A 26,927-nucleotide genomic window follows, 5' to 3' on the forward strand; every position below is an offset into this window, starting at 1 on the left:
TAGGTCAAACATATTACAAGGAAGCGATGATCTATGATATGTCTTTGTTAATTTATATGTAAGTATGTAACAACTTGTGTGAATCTAAACCAACTAAAAAGAGGACTAACTTGATGGTACAAATAAAGCATATTTACTAACGATAATAGTGCTTTAGGATTTGTTAAAAAAGCCACTAAACATTTAATTAAACAAGACAAAATATTTTACTTTTAATTTACGTTTAATTCGTTATATATGTTTTTTTTCCAAACAAACTAAATAGATTCTTTTGAAACATGACATATGTTTATACAGATCATAGATAATTATTTATACGAATGAGTTAAATATTATATATTTTAAAAGCTAACAAATAGTTTGAAAAAATTATCTAAGCAATACCGATGAAGTAAAATTATGGAGAAATAGTACTTATGAAACATGGCAATGTCATTGAGTTGATATTCGATCTATATAAGTTTTTCGAACACAATCTAAAATACATGCCCGCGCAATGCGCGGGCTACCTTCCTAGTTAGTATAAATATGTAAAAGTATAAGTTATGATTATAGTGTTTTTTTATACAACAAAGTAAATATCATTTATATTTTTTTTATAAGATGAATGATTAAACACCAAGTCAAAAGTCAATGGTGTTACTATTAAAAACCGAAGGGAATATATTTACACATCCAACTAAATGATCATAACAATCAGCCGTGCATGTAGGCCATGTGTGGTAGAGCTCAAACTCCTAAATTTAGCTCCAGGAGTTTAGGTCTGGAGTGGAGTTGTGGAACTGCCTAAACCCAGCTCCACCTCTCTAGTTCATTTTGTGAGAGAGCTCCACCCAGCTCCACTCCTATTTTAGGTGGAGCTGAAATTTTTTGGCTGAGCTCTAACTCCAGGACAAGTGGAGCTGGAGCTGGAGCTGTGCTAAACAGACCCTTAGCTCCAAGAGTTGGGTCTAGAGTAGAGTTATGGAGCTGACTAAACCCAGCTCCACCTCTCTAGTTCATTTTGTGAGAGAGCTCCACCCAGCTCCGTTCCCATTTTACGAGGAGCTGAAATTATTTGGCTGAGCTCCTCCAGGAGAGGTGGAGCATGAGCTGGAGTTGTGCCAAACAGGCCCATAGTATCAGTAAAGAAAGCCATAGGAGATACCACCAGGGCTGATCAAATAAAATTTGAAGTTACATTATTCAACACAGTTTAAACATATACCTCCATCAAAATTATTATATACTCCATGCTTTTTTTTAATATATGACATTATTAACTTTTGGACATACGTTTGACAATTCGTTTTATTCAAATTTTTGTGCAAACGCATAAGATAAAATTCAGGCTTAAAGTACTTTTAGTGAAAATACAACTCGCAACAAAATAAATTATATTATAGTTATATAAACGTTTTGAATAAGACGAATAGTCAAATGTGTGACCAAAATCAACAAGGTCATCAATTAAAAAGTTTAATCAGAGATAGTATTTGACATGTGGCCTCACTACTAATCAGGTTCGAACCATGCTCCCATCGCTCTATAAATCGATCCAATAGTAATATTACTATGTTTTGTACATCGCACTAAAACATCACAACAATCCGTTGTGTGCCTACTCTATACTAATATAGAAAGGAGGAGTTGTGCCTAGCAATCCTACAGGTGAAATCAACCCCTCCCATCTCATCCATCCATCTGCTATCTCCTCTCATCTCATCCGTCAATTTATTTCGCTGTCCTCCTCGATCCACCTATTCCGACGATTATTATCCTCTCCACCGCCGTCCACGCGCGATCACTCCGCCCTCGCCATCTCTGCCTCGCACCCCGCCTCCGCCGCTTTCAATCCATCGCGCATCCGCCACCGCGCATCCATCCATCCATCCGCGCCGGAGGTTTCGCTGGAGCTGTCGCATCTCCCACTCTTCCCCTCCCCGCTGTATATCCTCCTCACTCCAACACTGCGCCGGGCACCGGTCCTCCTCGCGGTCTCCGCCGTCGCCGTCCATCTTCCACAAGTGGTCACCGCCGCTGCCTCCTCCACTCCGCCTGCATCACCGTTCAATCACGGCGCTGCCACGACACAATTCGACCTCAACCACGGCGCTGCCTCCTGCGCTCCCGCCACTCAATGTCACCCACGTGATCCGGCCCTCAAGCCCGATGTGGCCAGCTGATCTTATCCCCTCCCCCCAGCAGTGAAGGTAAATGGTGTTTGATCTGTGTTTTCCCTTTTAGTTTAGTTGTTTCATCTTGATCCACAACAAAAGCTAGATATTGAGTTATGGGCTGATCATTTTACATGTCTGAGTGCCTTCCAATCAGTCTATTTTCAGGATTATTAGGGACAAAAGGATCATTGATACTCATGTCCAAAAGGTGTTCGATGAAATGCTGGTTAGTCAATATTATTCCCCAAGCATATTTCACTTTGCAAAGTGGGTATGCTGTATGCACTCTTTTTTTCTTCAACCGATTTTTAGCACACTTTTACTCCGTTTCTGTTTTGTAGCTGATAGCTGGTTCGTTGGACATGATTTGTTCCTTCACATGATCTATGTGTTTCCCAAGCTCCAGATATCACGGTATAATGCTTCTGCTCTGGTCCTAAGGCCTGACTATTGCTGCCTATGGTGAGTTCTATTACAGAAAAAAAAATTAAGTGTTTTGGAAGACTACAAGGACCATGGATGCCATATGTTATTGGGGCTTATCCCATAGTAAAAATGTAAACAAGAGCTCCAGCAAGGTCAGTTGTCACTGATTTCTCTTCCACGATTTTGCTGCACTTGCATGTAATTTCGGGGAATTGGGTTCAATCCATGTCGTTACTGTGTGCAGCAAAATTCAAGTCAGCCTAGCATGAAACATATGTAAAGGTGCCTTCAAGGCTTGAAACAAAGGGCAAGGATAGGTGCCTAATCACCCGTATTAGCACCTACGCGATATGAATGATTGAGAGTAATTATCCCTAGGTAGAAAATGTGCAGTACCTAGGCTTGTCATATTGTTTAGTTATATGCTTTTGGAAGCTTTTTCAAAGTTGTTCCCTTGGCGATACATTTAAGTGTACCTGCTGTTTATATTAATTATTTCTCTCAACACACTTAATGACACTAATGATTTGTAAATTGCAAATATCATTATTTTCTGCTAATATTTGCATCGATCCTTCATGTCAGTGGCAGATGCTCATGGCATGTATATCATTTTTATCCTTTAAATTACTATGTTATTATACACTCTTAACACTAGCAATATGGCGTTAAGAAGTGTGATATGGAGTTAGGCATGAAAAAGTTATAAGATTACTGCGATGTTCAGTATTGCTTGGAGTGACTAAATCGGATTAACTGATTGACAAATTGGCAAAATAATTGATATTAATAGAGTAGCTCACTCCATTTTAACTGACTTTTTTTTTCTTAGGGGTAATCGAATGCCTATGTCAAATTTGAGTTCATGCATATTTATACCTATTTGTGACTTCTATTTGGCTTCCTCTACTGAATATCACGGAGCCCTTATTTTTTATTGATAGTACTCATGTTACATGGTGGAATGCATTTTCAGGGCAGGTTGTATTCCAAAGTATGGCTTTGTGCTGCCCAGTTGTATGTTTCAGCGTCATCTGGCTCTTATCTGGTGATTTCTGGCCCATGTGAGCACTCTATTTCTTAAGTCTGGTTTCTTTTTTCTGCCAACCAGTTTCTTGCGGGAAAATATCTTATCGCAAGAAATTGCCATGTAATCTCCAACGTGCTTTTGAAATTTTAGATTGAGCTATGTTAGTTTGAAGAATACTATCCACATGTGGTAGTGGATTATTATAGCCAGCTAAGTATACTATTGAGTTGCAGGATTATGTACTCAAATTTATGCATTTCTTAATTTAATCATGTATTTTGGTTTGAGTTGATATATCCTTGATTTGCATAATTATAATTGCAAAGTAAAATTGATTTTATCATTGTAAAAATAAACTAGATTCTGGATAATGTGACTTTGTCAAAACATGATAAACCATCCATTTGTCAGTATAGTTCTGATTTTCTTTTACTTTTGAAAGTAGGAGATATATTTTACCACATATTTGATGGAGATAAGCTTTTGTTTGTGAATCTCCTGCTAAAAGCAATATTGAGGTCCAATCCTTTCTTGTTCCACTGATTGGACCAGCAGTAGCAGCAGGTTGGGAGCTAGAGACATGACAATCCTGTTCTTGCCTTATATTTACCTCCCAAAGGTTAGATGCCCCTGCTTGGTAATTATGGATTTAGATAAAATTAAATCTGAAGGTTTTGGTTTGACAGACATACTGTAATAAGGCAGTGTATCCATTTCCTAATCTTTTGATACAAATAGATGTTTGTGTTGGGTAGAGGATTCTTACATCCAAAAATATTTCGTGATTGTACCAGAATATATAGATATAGCTTTCATGGAACAATCAACATTTTAGACATACAAAACCTATATTCATTGCCCTCCCTTCATTATGTATCAGTTCTTAAAAAAATGGATAGTTTAATTGTTGGTTCTGTACAATATGGTAACAAACTACTCCACGACATCCTGAAAAGGGTTGATTTCCTTCTATTCATGTTTTTATTTTCATCAAGGGAAAGATTCATTATTTTATTTTTTTTGGTTTTTAAGCAATTTTTCTATGAACTACCCATACATAGTTGTGCACATATTTTGCTACTATTCTTTCTTTGCTTGTCAAGGATATGAACTCTATCAATGCCAGCATTGAGTGCAGCTGTTTGGGTTTACAGGACAAAGAGGATAGAGGGGAGGAGCAAAAGAGAAAAGCCCATGGAAAATGGGATGGCGCCTCATTGAGCAAGGTTGACGCTGTACCATGTCATATAATTGATAATGTACGCACTTTTGTGTTTTTTTAATCATTGTCTCAAATGAAATAACAGCTTCGATACGCATTACAAATTTACAATAGAGTTTTTCGTATTTTCAATAAAAATATTTTCTATGATATATATTGCATATCGTACAAATGAAAATATCTTGATTTAGTTCCAAGGTAATATGACTGGTTTATTTTTCTTTGCTTATTTTTAGGAACCAACACATGCATATATGTAATATAAATATAAATTTGTAAGAATATTTAGTAGAGCAGTGAATTTACTCTTGTGCAGCCTAAAGTAGCCAAACCTTGTGCAGCCTAAAGTAGCCAAAGGTCACCCGCATCTTTCTCTTAACATTCTTTTTTCCCCATATTTTTTTTTGCAATGGTCTTACTGTTCTTTTAAATCTTGTATGTGCCATCATTGTGTACTCTGCAGCGCTTGTTCTTGAAATATTTATCGAGTTCCAGAATTTTTGATTTCTACTTCGACGAGGTGGGTAGATGTGGTTAGTTGCTTACAGTACCAAATATGAAGTTAAAAGAAATTTAGACTCTAAATTACCCCTTTTATCAAATATTAAATAGTGCTCTAAGTGCAGACTCCTATTGGAGTTGTGAGTATTTGTATACATGACCCTGACAAGTTGCCACTCATTGTGCAGGAATCTTATATCAATATGTCATCCCAGCTACACTCATCTGCTGTCAGAATAGGGATAACTGAAATTGGTGCATTAATTGAGCCCCTTTTTAAAAAAGGTTTTAACATATATTGTAGTACATGAAATTGCAATTCCTTTTACTTGCTAGAAAGTAAATGCAGTGCATTTGCATCTTTGTTAAACAACAAATATATCCACTGGTTTGTGGGCAATGTTTTGAAAATTAGATTATATGGTGTAAAGATTTCATCTCTTTTTTTACCAACACTATCTTATGAGTTTTTAGCTTGTGTTTTGTATTCAAATCTCGATGTTTTCATGCAGTCGATCTTGACAAAAATGACTATTTTTTTTGTTGCCATGGATTTCATTGTTATGCTATAATCTGGTGTGGAATATAGGAATGTCTACTTTGTACATTATGAATATAGATGTACCAAATTGTTATTTTACTATGGTGTATGAAACTCTATTTTTACCTTGAGATTTTTATAGAATGTACTGTCTTTTTAAGGTCACTATTATTCTCTCTCTACACACACATAAAACTAAAGAGAGACCCAAAGGAGAGATCAACGGTGCTGATCGGCTAAAATTCGGATATCCTTTAATCAAAACAGTTTTAATATATACACCTCTAGTTATTTATTATTTATTTGACATTAAATGATCATATGCGCAATAGTTGGTATTCATTTAAGCGATCATAATAAACCTTCGTGACATACCATGTAAGTCCACTTATAAATCATTTTCACTCATTTTCGTAATATTTTATTAATATATTCATATAAATATATACCGCTTATTTGCTCTATTAATTATTTCATATATTAATTGTATTTTGATGTGCCAAAATTAAGAAAATTATAGGCTCCGGCGCCAAAGATTTCAACATTTCAGCGTGGCGGGAGTCAAAAGCTTAGGTTCGAAATATTTTGAGGTTAAATTACTTTTCTGTCCATATTGGATTACCCGTGCACCCCTATACATCCCATGGGTATTATAGTAAATTCGCGTGAACGATAGTTCCTCCCAACCCTAGCTGATTCAGGATAGTACACAATCCCCAAACCACAGCTGCCACTCATCCCCTTCGCTCCATCACCCCCATCTCCTCTCGTCTCGCTCCTCTTCGGCGATTTCATCCCAGCTCATCTCGTCTCGCTCTCCCCATCACGCAGCAGCACCGCATCCCGCTCGTCCTCGACTCCTTGGCGTTAGCGGCGTGCATCGGGGCGGAAGGGGGCGGCGGCGCACATCGGGGCCGAACCGGAAGGGGGCGGCAGCGTGGCGCACTCCTGCGCATCGGCGGCGTCGGCGGCACGCATCAGGGCGGAAAGGGGCGGCAGTGCGGCGCACTCGGGCGCATCGGCGGCGCGAATCGATGGAAGGAGGCAGCGCGCTTCCACTGCGACAACTACGGCGCGCATCGGCGGCGAGTGGAGGCGCAGGTCGATAGCGAGTACTATTACTGCATATACATGTTTTGGAGAGGGATTTGGGAGTAGCAGTACTGGTTAGGGAAGATCTTAGTTTGTTTTGCTGTTTTTCCTTCCCAGGTTTTTATTCATAGTTCATACTAAGCGTGGCAAGCCAAGTACAAGCAGCCAAGGAGTCCATGGCCTGGAACCATTGATATCTGCCGGAATCGCCAGCTCCGAGGGTGTCAACTAATTCATTGAGATGATCTGTTAATGCAACATATTTATCAGTTGCAATCTGCCATTCTGATTTGGCATGCAGTTTGTGAGTTCTCGGTCTGCTAGGTCTTCTACACATTTAGCAGGGTGGATCCAAAATCATATTGGTAATTCACATAGGAACTTGAATTGAACAGTATGATTCATTAATTTTCAATTGCATTAAGTACTATCATATATGCCGGTTAATTTTTTTTAACCATGTTACAAATGGAACTGTTTTCTAGCAGAAAATGTATGGAAAACTACTGAATAAGATCTTTCTAGCAGAAAATGTATGGAAAACTACTGAATAAGATCGCAATCTTAGATGCCCATTTTATCCATGAAAGTTCATGGGCATATCTGAAATGGTTAATTAGATGCTTAATGTTCATTTTGCTGTTTTTTTTTCAAATAGAATTTAATCTTTTCTAGGCGTACACTTTGTTACTCATCCTTCTACGAGGAAGCTTTTTTTTTTACTATGTTTATTTCATTTACAAATCCATCTACATGGTAATCTACTCCGTTACAAGGATACAAATAAACCCATTTTGTCTTATGCTCTTTGAGGCAAGCGCAGTGTAATATGTTCCAAGATAAATCATGGTTGTGCTATAGTAAAATCTCTAAATAACTGCCATTGCATTTTCTCAGGTCGCAAACAAACCACTGTTTACTCTAGGCATGAGTACATCTGCTTCCAATGCACAAGTCCAATTGTGCCATTATTCACCCAATTGTCTATGAAGGTTAGACCATTCATCTGATTTTTCATTAATCAGCCTTTCCTGCATATCAAATGCTATTGATATAGGAGTTTAACTCGATTCTCATCCAACACACTATTTTGGAGGCAACATGAATGGAACTAAGTGTTTTCATATGAGATTTATAGTTATTAGCATGCATCTTGAGTTGCTAAACAGAATGCCATGTGCCCATGACAAAGATTGCAATTTTCCCTGTACTGTCAAATAGATATTTTAATTCTGTCATATACTCTCAAATCATTGCTATTTATTCTGACACTAGCAATCGTACTGGAGAAAATTAATGATGATCACTTAGAAGTACCGCCACAACGCGCGGGGTGTCATCTAGTTTATGCTTATGCTCCTGTTTAGGGAAAATTTAGCAGACGCAAAAAGCACGCCTATCAAATATGCTTGTGCTGATTTGCTCAAGTATGGACATGCCAGATGAGGTAGCAATTGAAGAATACATATTTTGTGGTAAATCACCAAATAAAGTGAGAAAAAACATCACCGCTGAAGAGTATGACTGATGATCAATGGAAAGCACTATGGAAAATGTGGTCAGACCAAAAGCACAAGGTACAAACTTCAATGTTTTTAGAAATCATGGCACAATTATACAATCTTACATGTTGTTGACTACTATAAGAATAATGATGTTGCATCTATCTGTCTTATGTCTTATGTATGATAGCTAAATTGGTTCAAGATGTTGCATAAACTATGACCTTGGTTTAATGACAACTAGTTATCTATTGTTGACTTGAAAATCATAACCTGCAAATGAACTATTGTTGACTTATTAAGTCTTTGTATTCAAGTGAAAATTATAGAATGTGTATTGAAAAAAGATATATCTGGTAATGAAAAAGATTTAAAAGCAAGGGGAAAGCTAGCATATTGTTTGCACTAGAATCTCACCTTCTCTAGGGCGTCACATTGCATAGTAAGGTTCTCATGATCTAATTTGTTCCTGACATTAGTAATTTTTTTCTCATCTTTGCAAAACCTTGCAATTTTCTTGTACAACAGACACGAGTATATGTTATTTTCTAATTTGAACCTGTAAATATTTAATATTTTTCTTCTGACTAGTCAAAACATATGTGATTGGGTAGCATATTGTAATATCTATATATTGTGTATGGTTGTATTTTCTACGTGTGATACAAGCCTGTAGAACATATCAGTCTCTCATTTCACTTCAAACCATGTTTCTCTTCAGCATGACATTTCAGCTCGAGCGGAACAATAAGACTCAAAGATTGTTACGAGTGATCTAGATTACACATGGGTATAAATAATAGAGGGTTTATGTACATTTTATTATTGAGAGTGATGGATGAATGGATAAGTTACAATGTTTTGTTAAAATGATGTGATCGCAATTTGAATGGGTTGTAAGAGTGAATGATGGTTTGATTCCTTTCAAATTTCAATATACATATGCTGCATCAATTTCTATGTATTGTTGCTGTGGAATATTTGTGTTGCAATAACCAAATAAATCCGTGTTACAACATATTTCGCTTTGTTGCTATATTCTAGCATCTGCGACAACTCCTATTTCGTTGCGATATGGTTCAAGCCTATAGCGACGGGTATATTTTGTTGCGATGTAGTTCTAGCCTATGGCGACGGGATGCATGTTGATGCTATAACCTACAGGCATATATCGACGACCCATACTTGGTTGCGATATCCTTTGAGCGTATAGCCATGGGTTACATGTTGTACTTAGTTGCGATATCCTTTGAGCATACAGCCACGGGATATCCTTTGAGCATACAGCCATGAGTTACATTTTGCGATACATGTTTAGTGTATAGCAACGCCTCTAACTTCGTTGCTATATCTTTCAAGTGAATAGTGACGATTTACTTCGTTGTGATATCATTTAATCGTATAGCGACGACTCTAACTCGTTGCGATATTCTGTAAGCTTATAGCTACGAATCCTATGTCATTGCGATATCCTTTAAACATATCGCAACACAGTACGTGTTATTGCCACCTGCAAATATCGTTGCAATATAGAGGATTACAACGAAACTGAAACGTTTTGATAATTCTTCTTTGCAACTATTATACGTTGTTGTGATAACAACTATTGCAACGTCAGTTATCACTAATGCAACGTCAATTATCGTTGCTTCTTCAATCTTTCGCTACGCTTCGTCTCGTTGCAACAGGCCGGTTTTATGGCAACGCGTGACACACTCGTTGCGATACCCTATCGCATCGGAGGTACTTGCAACGCCTGCCAATAAAATTTTTTTGTTGCGATTTCTACGTATTGCAACGTTTTCGCGTCATGGTGCTAGGCCGATTTCCTTGTAGTGATTAGACCTCTTTTGGCATGGGGTTGTGGCCCGACCCAGACACGACGCAGCTTGAGTGGTGCTGGGCTTATGACTGCATGACCCGACCTTTTAATCATGCCTGGGCCTCTGCCTCAGCATGATGTGTCGACCCGGAAGGCATAAACCACAGTTTGGGGGAAAAATAACTTGTTTCAGTCATACAAGACAACCAATAAAGATGAGGGATGCAAAAGAGACTAATTCCAGCCAAATAAGACCATGTTCCAAAGAAATGAGGGAGGCAAAATAGACTTTTCTAAGAAGAGTACAGTGGGTCAGTCGTGCCTTCGAGTTCGCTAGATACAACCCGAGTCTTATTGGACCGTGTCTGTGCCGTTGGTGCAGCTCATCGGTGGCCACGACACGCCCTAGCGTATCGGTTGGGCCGTTCCAGTCTGACTGATCTCAAGCCGTGCTTGATCGCGTCCAGGCTAGGCTAGGCTTTGCAACCCATTTGACAATCTATAGGCCAGGCTTTTATGGGTCAAGCCTAAAAGCTTCCTAACAAGGCTAGCCATACTGATCTAAGAATCTCTATATTGTTTGAGTGCGTAGGGACGCCACACTACTAGAGAACTAATCTTTTATCGTGCTATAAAAAACACAAATATCTCGGATAGATTTAGAACCAGTGCTAAAAATATTTCTAGTACCAATTCTAAAAGTCCATGTCCCAAAAACATTTTTATTTCCGGTTGGTGTTACCAACCAGCACTAAAAATGCATCTTTAGTCTCGGTTGGTGTGCATTTTTAGTCTCGGTTGGTAACACCAACCGAGACTGTTACCAACCGAGACTAAAGATGGTGGATCTTTAATCCCGATTGGTGCAACCGAGACTAAAGATGGTGGATCTTTAATCCCGATTGGTGTTACCATTCGGTACTAAAAATTTAGCACCGGTTGGTAACGCCAACCGGGAATAAAGGTCTCTCCAGGGTTAGTTCAAAAAGAAAGCATCCCTATCCATATCAGATAGGTGGAGTTGGTTGGATGGTTATGCGTACGAGGGTTGAGGTGAGAGGTCTTGAGTTTGAATCCCATGTCCCCACATATTTTTTTCCCCGACAATTTTCAGAATATAACACCCAATACGCACTGCTTCCAGGATTTGTGAACCAATTCGTACTACTTTCAGAATACACCACTAGAGTGCGAATTTTCTTCGTTCCGTAACACTCCGTCCCCTAGCGTCAGTCGGCCCGTCGTCCTCCGTCCTCCCGGCGCCGCCATCGTCAGTCCGCCGCCGCTCGAGCCCGTGTCAGCCCCGCCGTCGCCGGTCCGTCGCCGCCCGCGTCAGCCCCGCCGTCGCTCGTCCGTCGCCGCCCGCGTTAGCCGCGCCGTCGATCGTCCGTCGCCACCATCGGCGCACGCGGTGGAGGGCCGGAGGAGATTGGAGCAGCGGTGGAGGGCGAAGGGCTTCGAGCTCCGGCGGCGGAGGTTGGACCGGTGCCGGCTCGGGGCGCGGTGGCGGTAGCCCGGTGTGGCGGCGGCTGAGCTCGGGGACGACACGAGCTAGCTCGCCAGATGCGTGCGGGAGGAGGAGCTCGCTAGTGTGGGGAGGACGAGCTCGCCGGCGTGGGGGAGGATGAGCTCGCCGGCGGCCAGATTCATGCGGGCAAACGGCGCGAGATGGATGAACTGACGACGGGCGTCTTTGGGTGGACGGAGTGTTACGGAACGAAGAAAATTCGCACTTTAGTGGTGTATTATGAAAGTAGTGCGAATTGGGTGATAAATCCTGGAAGCAGTGCGTATTGGGTGTTATATTATGAAAATTCTCTTTTTCCCCTAGTATGTATCTTTAGTCTCGATTTGTTGGTCACGGTTGCTACAAGGTAGCAAAGGGGGTTACAAATCGGTATAAAAGACCCATTCTAGTGCCATACCGCGCGCTAGCATTTCTTTTTTGCAGTATCCTTTTTTTAAAGCATGTGAAAATAAAGCATGTATTTATATAATCAGACATGCAAATGCAGACACGCGGAATGTGAGCCGTCGGATCGCTAAATCCAACGGCGCACCGATCCCCACCCAGCTCCTCGCCTTATCCCTCCTGCATCCACCGCTCCATCGCTCCCGCATGCCCGCATCCACCGGCTCCATCGCCGTACCCTAACCGTCCTGTGCCACCGTCGCCTTCGATCCTCCCCGCCGCCATCGCCGTCCTCCTCCACCGCGTCGCCGACGGCTCTATCGCCGTCCCCTAACCGTCCCGTGCCACCGCCGCCTTCGCTCCTCCCCGCCGTCCTCCACCAGCTCCCTCCCCCACTGCTCGCCTCGCCACCGCCACCGCCTCCGTCGAACCACCGCTGGCGCAGGGAGGACTCCTCGCGGCGGACTCCGAAACCCTAGACACTGCCCCCAACGCCGGTCACGCCGTCCTGTCCGCCGCCGCGTCCTCCTCCTCCCCATCACCCGCCACCAACGCCTACTCCTCCGTCCACTCACCACCGACGCCGAATCCTCCACCCACCCGCAACCGATGCCGAATCCCCCGCCGTCGAGTCCGCTCCAGATCCCCCCGCCGGGCCGACTCCTACTCCTCCTCCTCCCCGCCGCCAACGCCTACTCCTCCTCCCCGGCTCCCCCCGCCGCTGATGCCTACTCCTCCGCGTCGCCATCGGCTCCAGGTTGTCGTCATCAGGTGGCTCCTACCGCGGCGCCCCCACGCCAGCGCCACCGCCACCAACGCCCCATCCTCCTCCCCAGTCGCCGCATCACGCCTCCACCGTCGACGCCCCCATCGCCGCCGTCTCCTCCTGCCTCATCACGTAGGCGCGCCCTCGACCGATCCCCACCGCCGGAAGCCTTCCTCGCCATGCCACTTCCCCACCCCGCCCAACCACCGCGCCGCCTCGCTCCTCCCCCATCGCCGATCCCACGTCCCCAAATCACCGTGGAATCCACGCCCCACAAGCCCACGACCTCCCAGGTCTACAAGCCGGATTCATCATCGACCTCACCTCCGCAGGCCGGCTGCATCAACCCCCCACATCCCGGCCTCCCACTAGACCACCACCCCCATCCCGCGGCGGCCTCCGTCGTCGACTCCGCTTCCCCATGCGCAGCCCACGTCCACGCCAACAGTCCGTCGCCTACGCCACATCTCGCGACTGGATCCGCTCCTCTCCGTTGATCTCCACCACGGTCCCTTTCGCGCCGCACCGGAAGCTGGCCGCCAGTCCTCCGGTCGTCGCTGGATGCTGTCGGCAGGTGGATGCAGTACTCGCCCGTCTCCCCTCCATCACTGAGGGACATTCCCATCTACAAAAGGTAAACAAAATTTCTTATATGGCATTCGATTGCTAGACATCCCCCATCTAGAAAAGTTACAAATCAAGTAAAGTTCATAAATTTGTTGAGCAAATGTCCAGAAACCAATTCACTTTTCAAAGTGATTTTAGCACTGTACTGCTTTGTTCGAGCTGTAATCAAAATGTATGTGAAAGTATCACTTAGACAGTTTCGTTTTAAGTAAAAGAAACAGTTTCCTGTTGAAGGTATATCTACAATGTGTATCTGATTTGTGGACATTATCTGTTTTCTCCCTTTTCGTCTCGCTGCTTCGTACTGTTGCTATGTTGTGAAATGATTTCTGTACAAGTTTCTGTAGGTACACTTGGCGGCATCACTAATTTAACTCTGATTTAATTTACGCGGAAGCGTGCTAGGGAGCGGTATGCTGCTCTTAGTGCTGGCGACAAGGAAGCTAGGCTTCAAAAGATGCGAGAGTACTACCAGCGAAAAAAGAGCATTGATCCTGTACCTACCCATGGTATTTAAATTATTATCTCACAAACGGCGTAGATCTGAAGTGAAATCTTGCCACTGGACACAAGCTCACTCTTCTTCAGGACGTCAGGTTCCTTCATCACCCGGGTACTCTTCCCTACTGTGAAAGTAAGACCAGTTTCTTCTGTTTGTCCTGTTTTTACTTGATTAATTTCTGCAATATCAATTTTTTAACATGCAATGGAAATATCGTTGATCTATGTTGTGTCTGTCATTTATTGATCTGTGATGCCGCATTTACATGTGGTGCACACTCATCACTACAACGACTTCTCCTATGGTATTAACATACTGTCTCTCTGTTTGGTCATGATCCTGGTAGTTGTTTTACTGGCTAGGTGCTCACATTAGACATAAAATTTTGGATGTGATTATATATATACTTCCTCATGGTAAGTGTCTCATGTTAAGTTCTGATGATCAGCGTAATTGCTGATGGGAATTCATGGTGATAAACCACACCTGAATTCATGATGATAAACCACACCTGAATTCTATAAATGTGAGAGAAGACCTCCACTCAATGAAATTTAGTCAATATGCGAGGAGAAAATACACTAATCCCTGATTCAGTCATGGAGTAAATTGCATCATCTATGCTCACACGGTTATATTATCTTCCTTACCAATGCAGTCATCTTACTGCTATCAATGCATCTTGGCAGAATCATTTCCTTCAATTAAGCTTAATCAGTATAGAAAAGGAAGGTTGTTAATATTATTGCATATCGCTGTAAACTATCCACTGCACATTTGATTATCTGGAATGCAGTACGAGAGAACACTTTGCCGGTTTGGCTTGCCCCGTCAATTTCCGTATCCATTTAACGTTGCAGAGAATAGGCTGCAGTACTTACGAACTCTAATTTATATCACATTAATACATAACCACACATTTTTTTAGCTGACACTGATTCCGTGAGCTTAGTTCATAATTTACATAGCATAAAGTTTATTCTCTCTACTACATGTGTTTCTTTTAACTGATGTTGGTCACCTCTATTATATTTAACTCGGGTTCATGGAAAGGTACTTCTGAGGACTGAGGCCTATATAACCCTTCCTTCATCTATGAGCCTTCGAAGGCATCATTTGGCAGTAAAATGGGAAGACGGTCATTTATGTATTTGTTATTTAACGTTATATGTAATGGGTCTGCTGTACTCATGCTATGCCCTTTCGGTGCAGTTCATCCTTTGGTCTGTAGCAGTGCTCTTTCTATCAGAAAGATTATCTATACAAAGTATTGTATGGTCATTAAATTATTGTATGGGAGCTTATTATCTGTTTTATCTTATTAGAGACGTGGAATTATTAAATTGTTGTATAGGAGCTTATTTTCTGTTTCATCTTATTAGAGACGTGAAAATATTATGTGCTTATTCTCTGCTTTATTTTATTATTGACGTGGATTTCACGTGCACACTTACATTATTTATGCACCAGAGTCTGTAGTAGATTGTTCAGCTCATACAAACAGAATCAGTAACTGCTTAAATTAGAACCAAAGTCATCGGATGCCATTTGCTCTTGAATTGTCATGTTTTAAGCATGTATTGCTCTGAAAAAAAATACTTCAACCTTTCAGCACAATATATTTTTAACTGAATACTTTACACCTTCATTATTTGTGTCCTCTAAGATCGTGAAATTCAGTTTGTTGCTGTTCATTTGTGAATATTCCAGTTATTTTGCCAGATGAAAAGCAGCTTAAGGTTTTGAATCCATGCAAGTTTTTTTTAAATGTTCTGACGGTACACATCATTTGAGGTACCTAATATTGTCCTTTTGTTCAGTAGTCCTTCCATTTGGTCAATAACCCCCTTAAAAGCTTTATTTAAGATACCATGCCCATATAAAACTTTGCATGCACCTTGGGCATGAGAACAACTAAATGGATTTGTTTTCATTATTTTATCTATGTTTGGGCATTTTATCGTGTTTGAGACACTAATGTGTTGGGCTACCATTGACCAGAAAGATAGACTGATGCAGAAATCATTCTTTGTTATCTCTCTTAGTTTGTAATTAGAATTATCTGATTGTTGAACTCGAATTTCCTTGATGAAAATTATATTTGTTCAGAGATGCTCATTCTAGCTCTGTATGCGGATTTGGTGATTGAAGAAATGCATGGTAACATTTTGGCATGGTTTGAAAATATCGCAAATTCATGCTTTGTCAGTAAATTCTTAGTACCCATGTTCTGTAGCCTCTCCTTTTCTCATTTTTCACACAATCCCTTTGATCTGCATACATACTATTTTTCTTTGTGTGCTACGGAATGTGATTAAACCATGTTGTTTATATAAAAAAGCATAGAATTGACGTGGGTGCACATGTCCATATTCCTCTTTGCTGAATTCAAAGATCTACAAGTTTTACTTCTTAATATATAGCATAATAACTTGGCAAATGAATCAGATTCGTTACAATTTCGTTTTGTTCAGATCAAGGAAACGATTCCTCATTGATTTGTGCATATTTCTATATGGCATAGATTGGATGTTTCAAATGATGCATATTTTCCCCGTTGCAACACACGGGCACCCAACTAGTCACAGCCAAAAAGCTCAGAACTAAAGTACAAAATACAGGAGAGGACTCGAGGAATTTTGGTGCTGCCTCTACAAGCGCAGCTTTTCTGGTTTACTTAATGCTTAGTATAAAGCAAACTACACGGAGAACTTGGCCTTAGTGGCAGTACAACTAGACCCATGAACTCACAAACGACGCGAGCGGCACAGATCTCAACAGAAAAACACGCAAGAAAACAGGAGAGTAGTAGAAAAGCTAACAAACCAAGCATGGACACACGAAGTGAATTATCCAGAACCAACAGTAGAGCTCTCTCTTTGCACGCATTCTTTATTTCCCATGACATTTCTTGATTTGCTGCCTAAACTTGCGCGCACCGACCACGAGCAGCTAGATGGTATCATAAGAACTCGATTAAACAATATGGGTATTTGAAGACAGGATTAAATGGACGGAAAAGAGCATGGTTATTACAGTTACCTCAGTAGAATTTCAGTAAGCACAGCCATCACATCCTAGTGCACTGATGACTTTGTTGTCCTCATCCTGATTCTTGCCACCATTGTTGTCAGTGAGATGTGCACTATCCTCCTCATCAACATTGCCATCATTCATTACCTCCCCAAAGTATATATAACTACTAATAGTAATATTGGTCTTGAGATTACTCGGGTGCTTAGCAATTTCGTGATTGATGTTGCGATGCGCAGCTTCAATGTTTGATTGTATGGCACCAGCTGTATAAATCTCAACATGGACATTTTTAAGACTCTTGAGGTGCTGAATGCCAGAATGCGTGCTTCCATATAATTCTGCCCCGCAAGCACTGTACATCAACTTGAGGGTTTCAAGCTTTGGCATGGACTTCTCTTGGAAACTTAAGCATGGCAACCCGGACCACAGGAGGAATAAGACAAGACTACGGAAACCTGTTTCCTTAATGACAATTTTCTCTTTACGAAGAGGTACCACCCAAAGATTGAACTGAAGCAGCGCCGGCAGATGAGCAAGCAAATCCAAATCTTCATCCTCCAGCTCCCACACATCAAGTTTCAACTCAGTGAGCCTATCGAGCGGTGCAATCCACTTGGGGCACCGCTGAAAGTAGGAGTTCCACATCCAGAACCTTTGAAGGAGGCATGGCGGGGGTGACAAAGATGCTAGAAAATCAACAGGAATAGGTCTGGCACTCAGAATACTTAGTGATTTGAGGCTACAGCTGCTCAATTTGCTGAGAGAAGAGGACAAGTACTCCTTGTATCTTGCATCACTTGGCTCGTCCTCATCCCAAGATATCGAGAGCTCTCTCAAGTTCCTCAAATTTCCAAGTTCCTGCACTGCATTTACTGGGCTGTCACAGATGTTGAATTGTGACAGTGTCCGAAGTGCTTGCATGCTCCCAATGTCTTTCGGTAACATCCCCTCATTGTCCACAAGGAGATGTCTAAGATGTTGTAGCCGAGAAATCCCATCCGGCAGCAAACTATTCCATGAGAAACTGCACCATTCTAGTGTCTCAAGACACTGCAGCTCCCCGATTTCTGCAGGAAGCTTAAAGGCATTTAGTCTCAAATATTTCAGCTGATGTAGTTTGCAAATAATCTTCAAATCGACATCCTCATTCAACTCACAATCGAGACTCAGGACTCGTAAAACTCTGAAATAAGCAAATGGCAGTGTCTGATTGAGACAGTCACCAAAGGTGCTGAATGATCTAACATGGTTTAACGATGTAACTTCTTGGGGTGCCAACTTCTGATCTCCATCATTATATTGAATTGAGAGCCGGCGAACAACACCTTTTGGTTTTGTTGAGATCGGGCTCGGACCTATGATTGTAAGAAAATTCTCTTCTCTTGCCTTTGATTTCATAAGTTCTAGCATCATGTCATGTACACGACAAACTCGCACCCTTCCATCGTAGTCAATGTCCACTGGCAGAATCATACTCCTATTAATGAGCTCATTGAAGTAGCTTTCAGCAACATCCTCCACATTTTGCCCATAATCTTCACTGACCAATCCTTCTGCTATCCATCTCCTCACTAAACTACCTCTTTCAATGTCATAATCCTCAGGAAATATGCTCAAATAGAGTAAACAAGGTTTGAGATAGTGGGGAAGATCATTATAACTCAGAGACAATATAGTTTTCATGCCCTCAAGATCATGATTTTCTTGTAATACAGATCCTGTCGATGTACTCACCTTTTCCCATTGCTCCTTTGTATTGGACCTGCTAGCCAATAAGCTTGCTATACTAACTATCGCCAGGGGAAGGCCAGTGCATTTTCTCAATATATCATCTGAAACATGTGTAATTTGCACAGGGCAACCATCCACATGGCCAAAAACTCTTTTGAAAAGTAGCATTCTTGAGTGGAGCTCACTAAGAGGCTCAATTTTGTAACAGCGGTCACTGGGCAGAGAACAACACGCCTTTGCGACAGACTCAATACGTGTTGTAGTAATTACTCTGCTACCATTTTTGTTCTCTGGAAGAGCACATTTCAGTACATCCCATGCTGAAGCAGACCATATGTCATCAATTATGATGAAGTACCTATTCAAAAATGTGAATCAGAAAATGTCCCAAAACGGATTCCTTTTGAAAAGAAATTGGACTGAGAACCAAAACATGCTTTTTTAAGTGAACACAATAGAGCAATAATAATTGGCACTAACATCATCACTTAAAGTTTTTGTATGATCAATTCATTTCGCTGAAAGATTTAGAAAAGAAACTATAGAGTTGGGGAAGTACATGAACATGAATGAAAGTGCCCATGCCAGATTCATAAATTTGATAGTATACATGGTTTGAAATTTCGGTTCAAAATTTCAGGAATTTCCGAAATTTTGGACCCTATCAGCAAGATCAAATCTCCCCCGAAATTTTCGGATTTTTTCAAATATTTATGAATCTGGTCAATAAATTGTTTAAATTCTGTCAAAATATGTTAAAATTTCAAAAAGAAAATCAGTCAGAAGACACCGAAATTCACAAATTTTTCAAAATTCAGGTATCGACATTGCAAGCACTGATAGTATACTCGCTAATTCGTTTTACAAGGTTGTAATTTAGGTTCCCCAACTTGTCGAATTGAATCATAAGATTAATCTAACTAGTAGCATCTCAAACGGTATTCATGAATATTTTTTCTTATGTTTTTTTTTGACTCTCGTGTTAAGATTATTAAGTGTAGTTTGTAGGGGCTTTTTTAGTCATTTCACATCTGTTGTATCGATACATATCAGCCCTAAGGGCCTTGATAACGCTTGAAATCACCAGATTTCTCTTCTATCCAAAATTCATATGATATCAAAGTCTAGAACAGAGACACCGAAACCTCCTAATGAATAACATATAAAGGAGCATTAAAGCCCATAGTTATTCTTTCTAAATTCCAACCAAGAATGCAAAGAAGGTGCAAAGTAATACATTAGAAAGTATAAAACAAAATAAATAGTTTTTTCAAAGTCACATATTTCTGATGTGAGAAAAAATAAAATATTTCCAGATTTTGAAATATTTCAATTTACTAAACTAATTTAAGTGAATATAGTTTTGAACATTGGTATTCTATATTCAATTTGAATTAATCGAAGTAATGAATAGTTTTTAGAATTTCCATTCTATATGAAGATATACATGATTTTGAAGAATTAAAATTAATTATCCATTTCACATACTAATTATAATTGCAAAACACGAACCAACTTTTTCCTAAATTAAATATGATTCAAACTTGTGAATTGAACTTTTGTTATAAACCTAACGTTAGTATAAGAAATATTGAAAATTAGTTCAAAATGTCATATGATTTTTATATTATTTGGTATTATAAATCTAATATCATATTAAGGAAACATTAGTCCATACCATATTAGACTACAATAATTACATTTCATAGAATTCATTTAACCATAAATGCTGCCTTATCTTCCCAAAGTATTTCTGAGGTAAGAATGTTAGAACATGCATCAATAGGTAATGGAATTGTTCACAACAACAACGTGATTCAAAAATTAACGTTGAGCACTAGGTTCTTGTACAGCGAAAAAAAATCTGATGGTTGTAAAAAGTTAGAGAGCATTCTCAAAGTGTGACAATTCCCTGCACTCTTTTGAGGACGTGAATGGAGTTTATTGTCATCTTCACAACAGTTGTCATGGTTTCTTATTCGATGTTTTTGTTAGGAAAAATACTTTGGGAAGATCTCCTCTTGTGTGTATATTAATGAAAAATACTTTGGGAAGATCTCCTCTTGTGTGTATATTAATATGAGAGGATTGTACGTAGGTGACTTCTGTCACTTTTCTATTTCCTTGGATGACAATCTAATGGTTCTCATCACTCATTTCTCTTTATTAGATAAACTATTTTAACCTATAAAAATTTAAAAAGAAATACCAAACTACATGAAATAAACCTCCAATTCATAAAGATTTACAAAATTAAATGTAAAAAATATTCAAACTCAGATAATAATAAATTAATGTAGAACCATATATAACAACATAATTACAGTACAAATGAAGTAGAATTGCATATTCCACACTGCTGCAATTTTAATCTTAGGCAAATGCACCTTTTAGGTGATGTACCGAAATTTCACAAATTTTCAGCCATTTGAAATTTAGGAATACTCTATTAGTATATATATGATTATCCGATGTTATTTGGGTTATTTCGAGATGATTCATATGTGTTGTTCTCGAGTTATGGATATCACAATACTGAATTCAGATCTGTTGTCTGCTCCATATGAAATTATAAGGTGTATTTTATTTGGAAAAAGTCTGTGATATTGATTGCTTACAAAATATGTTCGGATGAAAACTGTTTGAAAAATAAATTCATTGGTATGACTTTTATGTACTAAATATAATTACAGTTCAATTGATTGTTGCTCAAAATCTATAAAGTTACACTTATTCAAAATATTATACTTCTTACAATTAGGTTATCTTTCCAAATGGTAGAGGGTGGGCTATTTAGATATAGATTATTAGTCGATTACTATAGGGTTATTTTATACTAGGAGAAGTGAGTAATTGAGTAGCAAATTAGATCCAATGGTTGATATCTACCTATCTATTATATACTAAAAGTCCATTAAGCTTCCTACAAACGCTCTTAAACCGCCACATGGCACTCCTAAAAATACTCTTAGTCTGTCATGTGGCACTGTCTAATCTCACCATCGATTTTCACTTAAATTAGTGGACCCATTAATTTACACCATTAAATTAGATCTATTATTAAAAAATTATAACTTCCTCCTCTATGCATACGCTCCTACTATTTTACATACGTATCTGATTTTATATATTAAAAGTCCATTAAACTTTCCACGAACGCTCTCAAACCGTCACATGGTAGTCCTACAAATGCTCTTTGTCCGCCATATGGCACTGTCTAATCTCACCATTGATTTTCATTTAAATTAGTGGACCTATTAATTTACATCATTGGATTAGATCTATTATTAAAAAATTATAACTTCCTCCTCTATGCATACGCTACTACTATTTTACATACGTACGTGATTTCTGCCGTTAATTTAGGTTTTAATGAATCAAGTTCCATATATACAATGGTTTGTACCGTAACCAAACCAAGCATAGCATATTTACGTACTCAACGTTTCTTCTTGCGAAGAAAAAAAGATGAGTTCAGCGGTACATGTTTTTTTTTAAAAAAAGTGCACTGGTGCATGTTTGCGCTGAATTATAGAGTTTTCATCTTCATAAAAAGAGGTGACGAAAATATTGATATATACACAGATAATTAGTAACCAAACAAGTCATTATGGTATTCAGGAGCACTATGCTGGGGAATTCTCGACTTTGCGCTTAGTTTAACAATTAGCCATGCCAAATTAAATGAACAATTTTTCCAAACATATCTTCTATTATATATATTAAGAAGTTAATTGAACTTCCTACAAGCACTCTTGAGCCGCCACGTGACACTCCTACAAACACTCTTAGACCGTCACATGGCTCTATCTAATCTCACCATCGATTTTAACTTAAATTGGTGACCCGATATTTTGGATCAATAGATTAGATGTATTATTAAAAAGTAATAATTGTTGGCCGGCAAAAGAAAAAAAAAATTACTTCCTACATACAATTGAAAAAACAATAAATATTACCTACAGTTCACGAGAAGGAAAAAAAACTATGCACAGACTTACGATACAAAAAAAATATACGTATATAGTACCATTGAAAAAAAATCGTTTGTCTTTAGAATAGGATTTTCTACAACTTTTTTAGTTAAAACAACAGGAGAGACTTCTACTGATACATTAGAACTATATAAAAGTTACAAATTACATATGTACAAGAGGAGATTACATAAGAGTATCAAGCCATGATTTCCAAAAGGGTTGATCTAACAATTTTGCTCTGTGCACAAGCAGAGCAAAGTCTCTCTTGAAGTGATTTCCATAGCTGGAAAGAAATAGGATCTTCTACAATTTAGAGATAAAATACATTACTTTACAAATTTACACAAATATACGATGTTAAACTATAGATCTATAATATCTAATCAATGCTCTATGAATGTTCTATCTTTTAAATTATTTTAAAATCATATATCCAATTTATGATACTGTTGTATTCCTTTAATTAAATAAACTATTGTTGTTTAAGGTCCTAAAGACATCACAATGCATGAGGCCGACATATAATAATTAATGCTATGATAATTTTAAATAATTTCGCATCATATTTAGGGCGTCAAATATCATTTGGTGAATATACAACGCTATATATATATATATATATATATATATATATATATATATATATATATATATATATATATATATATATATATATATATATATATATATATATATATATATAAACAACCCAATTTAGTTGTGTTTTTCAAGTAAATCTTATTTTAATTTTAAATTATTTGAATTAAGATTCTCAAAAAAAAATTTGAACTATTTGATTGGTATTTGAGAAGTGACCAGCACAAATGTTACATACATTTGAAAAAAAAATCAAAAATATTTCTAGCCAATAATCTTGCTATAATCCAACCCATTAGTCCATTTTTGAGATTTATGGCCATATAGTATGTTTTTTTATTTGGCAAATAGTTTTGACAATAAATGAATAATCAAGTAACATGTCCAATAAACTACTTATGGTATATTTTTTTTATAGTTGATAAGATTCAATATTTCAGGATAATTGATGGATGTATGTCAATATGTCATACACTCTATTGACGTGACTATAACTATACTTCAACGAATCATAGTTTGGGAAAATAAATGCATTCTTTAAATTAGTAAATATGTCTCATGTGATTATGAATCATAGGTGTTGAAAAAAACCAGGAGACATTTGTCAAAATATAAACGATAACACAATACTCTGGAGATTATCGTGGTACTATTTAAAAAATTCACTTTGTTTTTTTAACAAAATTCACTTTGTTTTGATTATATATAAATTCCCCAATTGGTTTGGGACAAAATTTGATTCTTTGGATTTATGCAACACAGGGTGTATAAGTAATATAAGTCTATTTAATTAGATGAAGTAGTTCTATTAGATATAATTTTAATAGAAAATACCATTCACTAATATATCATAAAGTCCATCGTCATCTATAGCATACAAGGATAAGAATAAAATGTTACTTAAAGTTTGTAAACTCCAAAAATAAGATATGCTAAATATTCCTAAAAAGAATCACACATAGTACAAATATATATGAATCAACTTCATTATTGTGACTTTTTTCTCATAAATTCAAGGTTGTACGGTTTCAAGTAACATGCATAAACCAATTATTATAAAAAACATGTTTAAAATAGAGTTAAAGAGTATTTGAAAGATATCATCCACACATAAATGTTTGTACTCAAAATTAAAGCAATATTAAATAAGATACCCGCGCATATGCACGGACTACCTTTCTAGTTGTCAATAAAGATAGAATCAACCAAATATACAGTCAGATTTTTCCAGATTTTTGTGGTAATTATTCCCAGGATTAATCTCTTTTTCAAGCCCTTCTCATGAGGATTAACGTGGAAGCTCTCGAATTAGTAGTTGTAAGATGGCAAATCTGACGTGCAACAGAATATTGTAAATATCTTTTTGAAAAGTATTTAATATGAAACTAGTTAGTCAGATATGTCCTGCTGTGCAGAAGCCGCGCGCAAACTGCACCTTAATTGCGTACAAGCGTAATAATATTGTCGCGCTAAGATTGATATGGAGAAACAATAGACCTAAAATGTTTAACAATGAGCGAGAAATAAGATAATTACCTCTTATCCTGTAGGATTTCTCTTATCTTTTCAATAAGCATTGTCTCACTCTCATCCCAGGTCTCTCTCAGATCTCTGACAAGATTAGTGCCTTTCGGAGTTATACGAGAGAGTATGCCCCAGAGAATTTTCTTAAAATCAGGCTTTTGGGAAACAGATACAAGAGCCGCACAACCGAATTGCGGTCCAATCTTACGACGGACCTCATTGGCTAGCGTGGTCTTGCCCAAACCACCAAAGCCATAGATGGACAGCACCTTCCGATGATTCAAATGCTCAGCTTCACCCTCCATCAGCCAGCTCACTAGGTCATCCCTTGGGCCATCGATGCCCACAAGGTGAGCCTCCTCAGTGAAAAGAGCACCCATGCGAGGATCTATTGTCAAGCTGGTGTAACTGCTGCCAGCAACATCATCGAGCTTGTATCTCTCCCTCTGGTCTTTGACCTCGACAACACGGGCCTTCAGTTCTTGGATCTGGTTTGCAATGCGGTGCCTAGTGCACAGTGTCTTCAAACGCCGAGCACATCGGCGAAAGAACTCCTTGATGCCTCCGTGACCGTGGTGGTCATTGGTGTCAACTCCGTGGACATACTCGTCCACGCAGTCTTCGATGTCGTGTGAGAGCTCCCTCAACTCCTTTGTCCAGGTCTTCACTTGGATGTCAGGGTTCTCCATTGCAGCACACTTTTGGAGAAGGGCGTGCATGTTGTTCAGCTCTGACCGGAGGAAGCGGATTTCACGGCGGACTCCTTTCAGTCGGGCACACTCCTCAACAAGCAGATTGGTGAGTTTCTTTAGGAGGGAGTCCATGGCACCTTGAGCCTCCATGCTTCCTACCCCTCCCGTTCTCTCTCTTATGCTCAGCAATGGTGAGTATGAGGAAGGACCGAAGGAGAAAGAATGCTTGCTATATAAATTGTGGACTGTGTGTGTAGCATATAATGGCGAGAAGTATCATTAGTTTGCTCAAGGCAATTAAATGGAATCCATGACAGCTCCAAAATTTAAATTGCTCATAAAGCTTGAGATCTAGTGCTGCCAGAGTTTAGATGTTATAACAAGGACTTGCCATGTACGAGTACTGGTGTTGAATGCGATGTTATTGGCTCATGTAGTGTTTCTTATTCATGTTTATTCATACCAATGCTCAGCCTACCTAATTTAAACATCCACTTGCTAAATCCTCATTTAGCAATTTAGCAAGTTGGGATGTAATGTATTGTCTCCAAGTAATCGATCGACAAAAGCTGACCACATGGCAGCATCAAATTTTGATGGTGCCTTTAGAATCTTTTGACCAGACTTCCATGGATCCACTGTTTGATGTCTTTTATTAGACTTGTGGAAATCTACTCATCGACATGTACCACATGGCAACTTGGTGGGTTTGTATATTCGATGGTACCGTACCTTAGAATCTTTTCATTAGCTCGACTTGCATAAATATCTACTCCTCCACATGTAGGCTTATCACATGCATGGCAACGTGCTGGTGGTAAATTTGATGGTGCCTTCAGAATCTTTTCATTGCAAAACAAAGACCTACTTCTCAGGGCTTTGTAGGAGGTATCTTCATTATCAATACTTCTCGACATCTCAGGGTAACCTAAAAATAGACATCCCTATAGGAAGAGAACATCAAACTGACTGAATGAAAGAACCCCACAAGTGAATCTTGATTCTTGAATTAGAAGATCAGCTAAGCCTTATTTGGTCACTTCAGGTACAAGCATTCATAGTCATTATGGGAAATTCTTTTCTAAAGGAGATGTGTATTAGTTCCTTTTCTATACGGAACATGGAGGTCTAACCACATAAGAGACTTGCGTAAACCTTCTCATCGACATGTAAGCCTACCACATGCTAACTTGGTGGGATTGTAAATTCGATGGTACGTACCTTATAATCTTTTCATTGGACTTGCATAAATCTACTCCTCGATATGT

At 39.1% G+C, this 26,927-nt stretch overlaps 1 protein-coding gene and 2 long non-coding RNA genes across 16 annotated transcripts; 2 read left to right on the forward strand and 1 right to left on the reverse strand.

Moving 5' to 3' along the window:
- Nucleotides 1-1,454: 1,454 nt before the first annotated feature.
- LOC127782187 (uncharacterized) lies at nt 1,455-9,437 on the forward strand. 14 transcript variants are annotated; one of them, XR_008019131.1, is made up of 11 exons: nt 1,460-2,192; nt 2,325-2,385; nt 2,501-2,737; nt 2,830-3,649; nt 4,770-4,874; nt 5,527-5,623; nt 6,711-6,980; nt 7,089-7,336; nt 7,869-7,963; nt 8,414-8,548; nt 9,195-9,437. It is a non-coding gene; the product is annotated as an uncharacterized LOC127782187 (long non-coding RNA). The 14 variants fall into 14 exon arrangements; XR_008019130.1 differs by having other exon boundaries at nt 1,468-2,192; nt 2,501-2,963; nt 3,562-3,649; XR_008019136.1 differs by having other exon boundaries at nt 1,455-2,192; nt 2,501-3,649; nt 8,339-8,548.
- A 2,846-nt stretch (nt 9,438-12,283) lies between these two features.
- On the forward strand, nt 12,284-15,423 carry LOC127782486 (uncharacterized). The gene is made up of 2 exons (XR_008019183.1): nt 12,284-13,607; nt 13,948-15,423. It is a non-coding gene; the product is annotated as an uncharacterized LOC127782486 (long non-coding RNA).
- A 405-nt stretch (nt 15,424-15,828) lies between these two features.
- Nucleotides 15,829-25,979, reverse strand: LOC127782485 (disease resistance protein RGA5-like). The gene is made up of 3 exons (XM_052309687.1): nt 24,980-25,979; nt 17,145-19,227; nt 15,829-17,054 (listed from the first exon to the last, which is right to left on the reverse strand). Exons 1-2 carry the CDS (start codon nt 25,807-25,809, stop codon nt 17,157-17,159), a joined length of 2,901 nt encoding a protein of 966 aa, XP_052165647.1. The 5' UTR covers nt 25,810-25,979; the 3' UTR covers nt 15,829-17,054; nt 17,145-17,156.
- Between the last annotated feature and the right edge of the window lie 948 nt (nt 25,980-26,927).

Source organism: Oryza glaberrima, chromosome 8 (genome assembly GCF_000147395.1).
Source record: "Oryza glaberrima chromosome 8, OglaRS2, whole genome shotgun sequence".
Taxonomy (NCBI): Eukaryota; Viridiplantae; Streptophyta; class Magnoliopsida; order Poales; family Poaceae; genus Oryza; species Oryza glaberrima.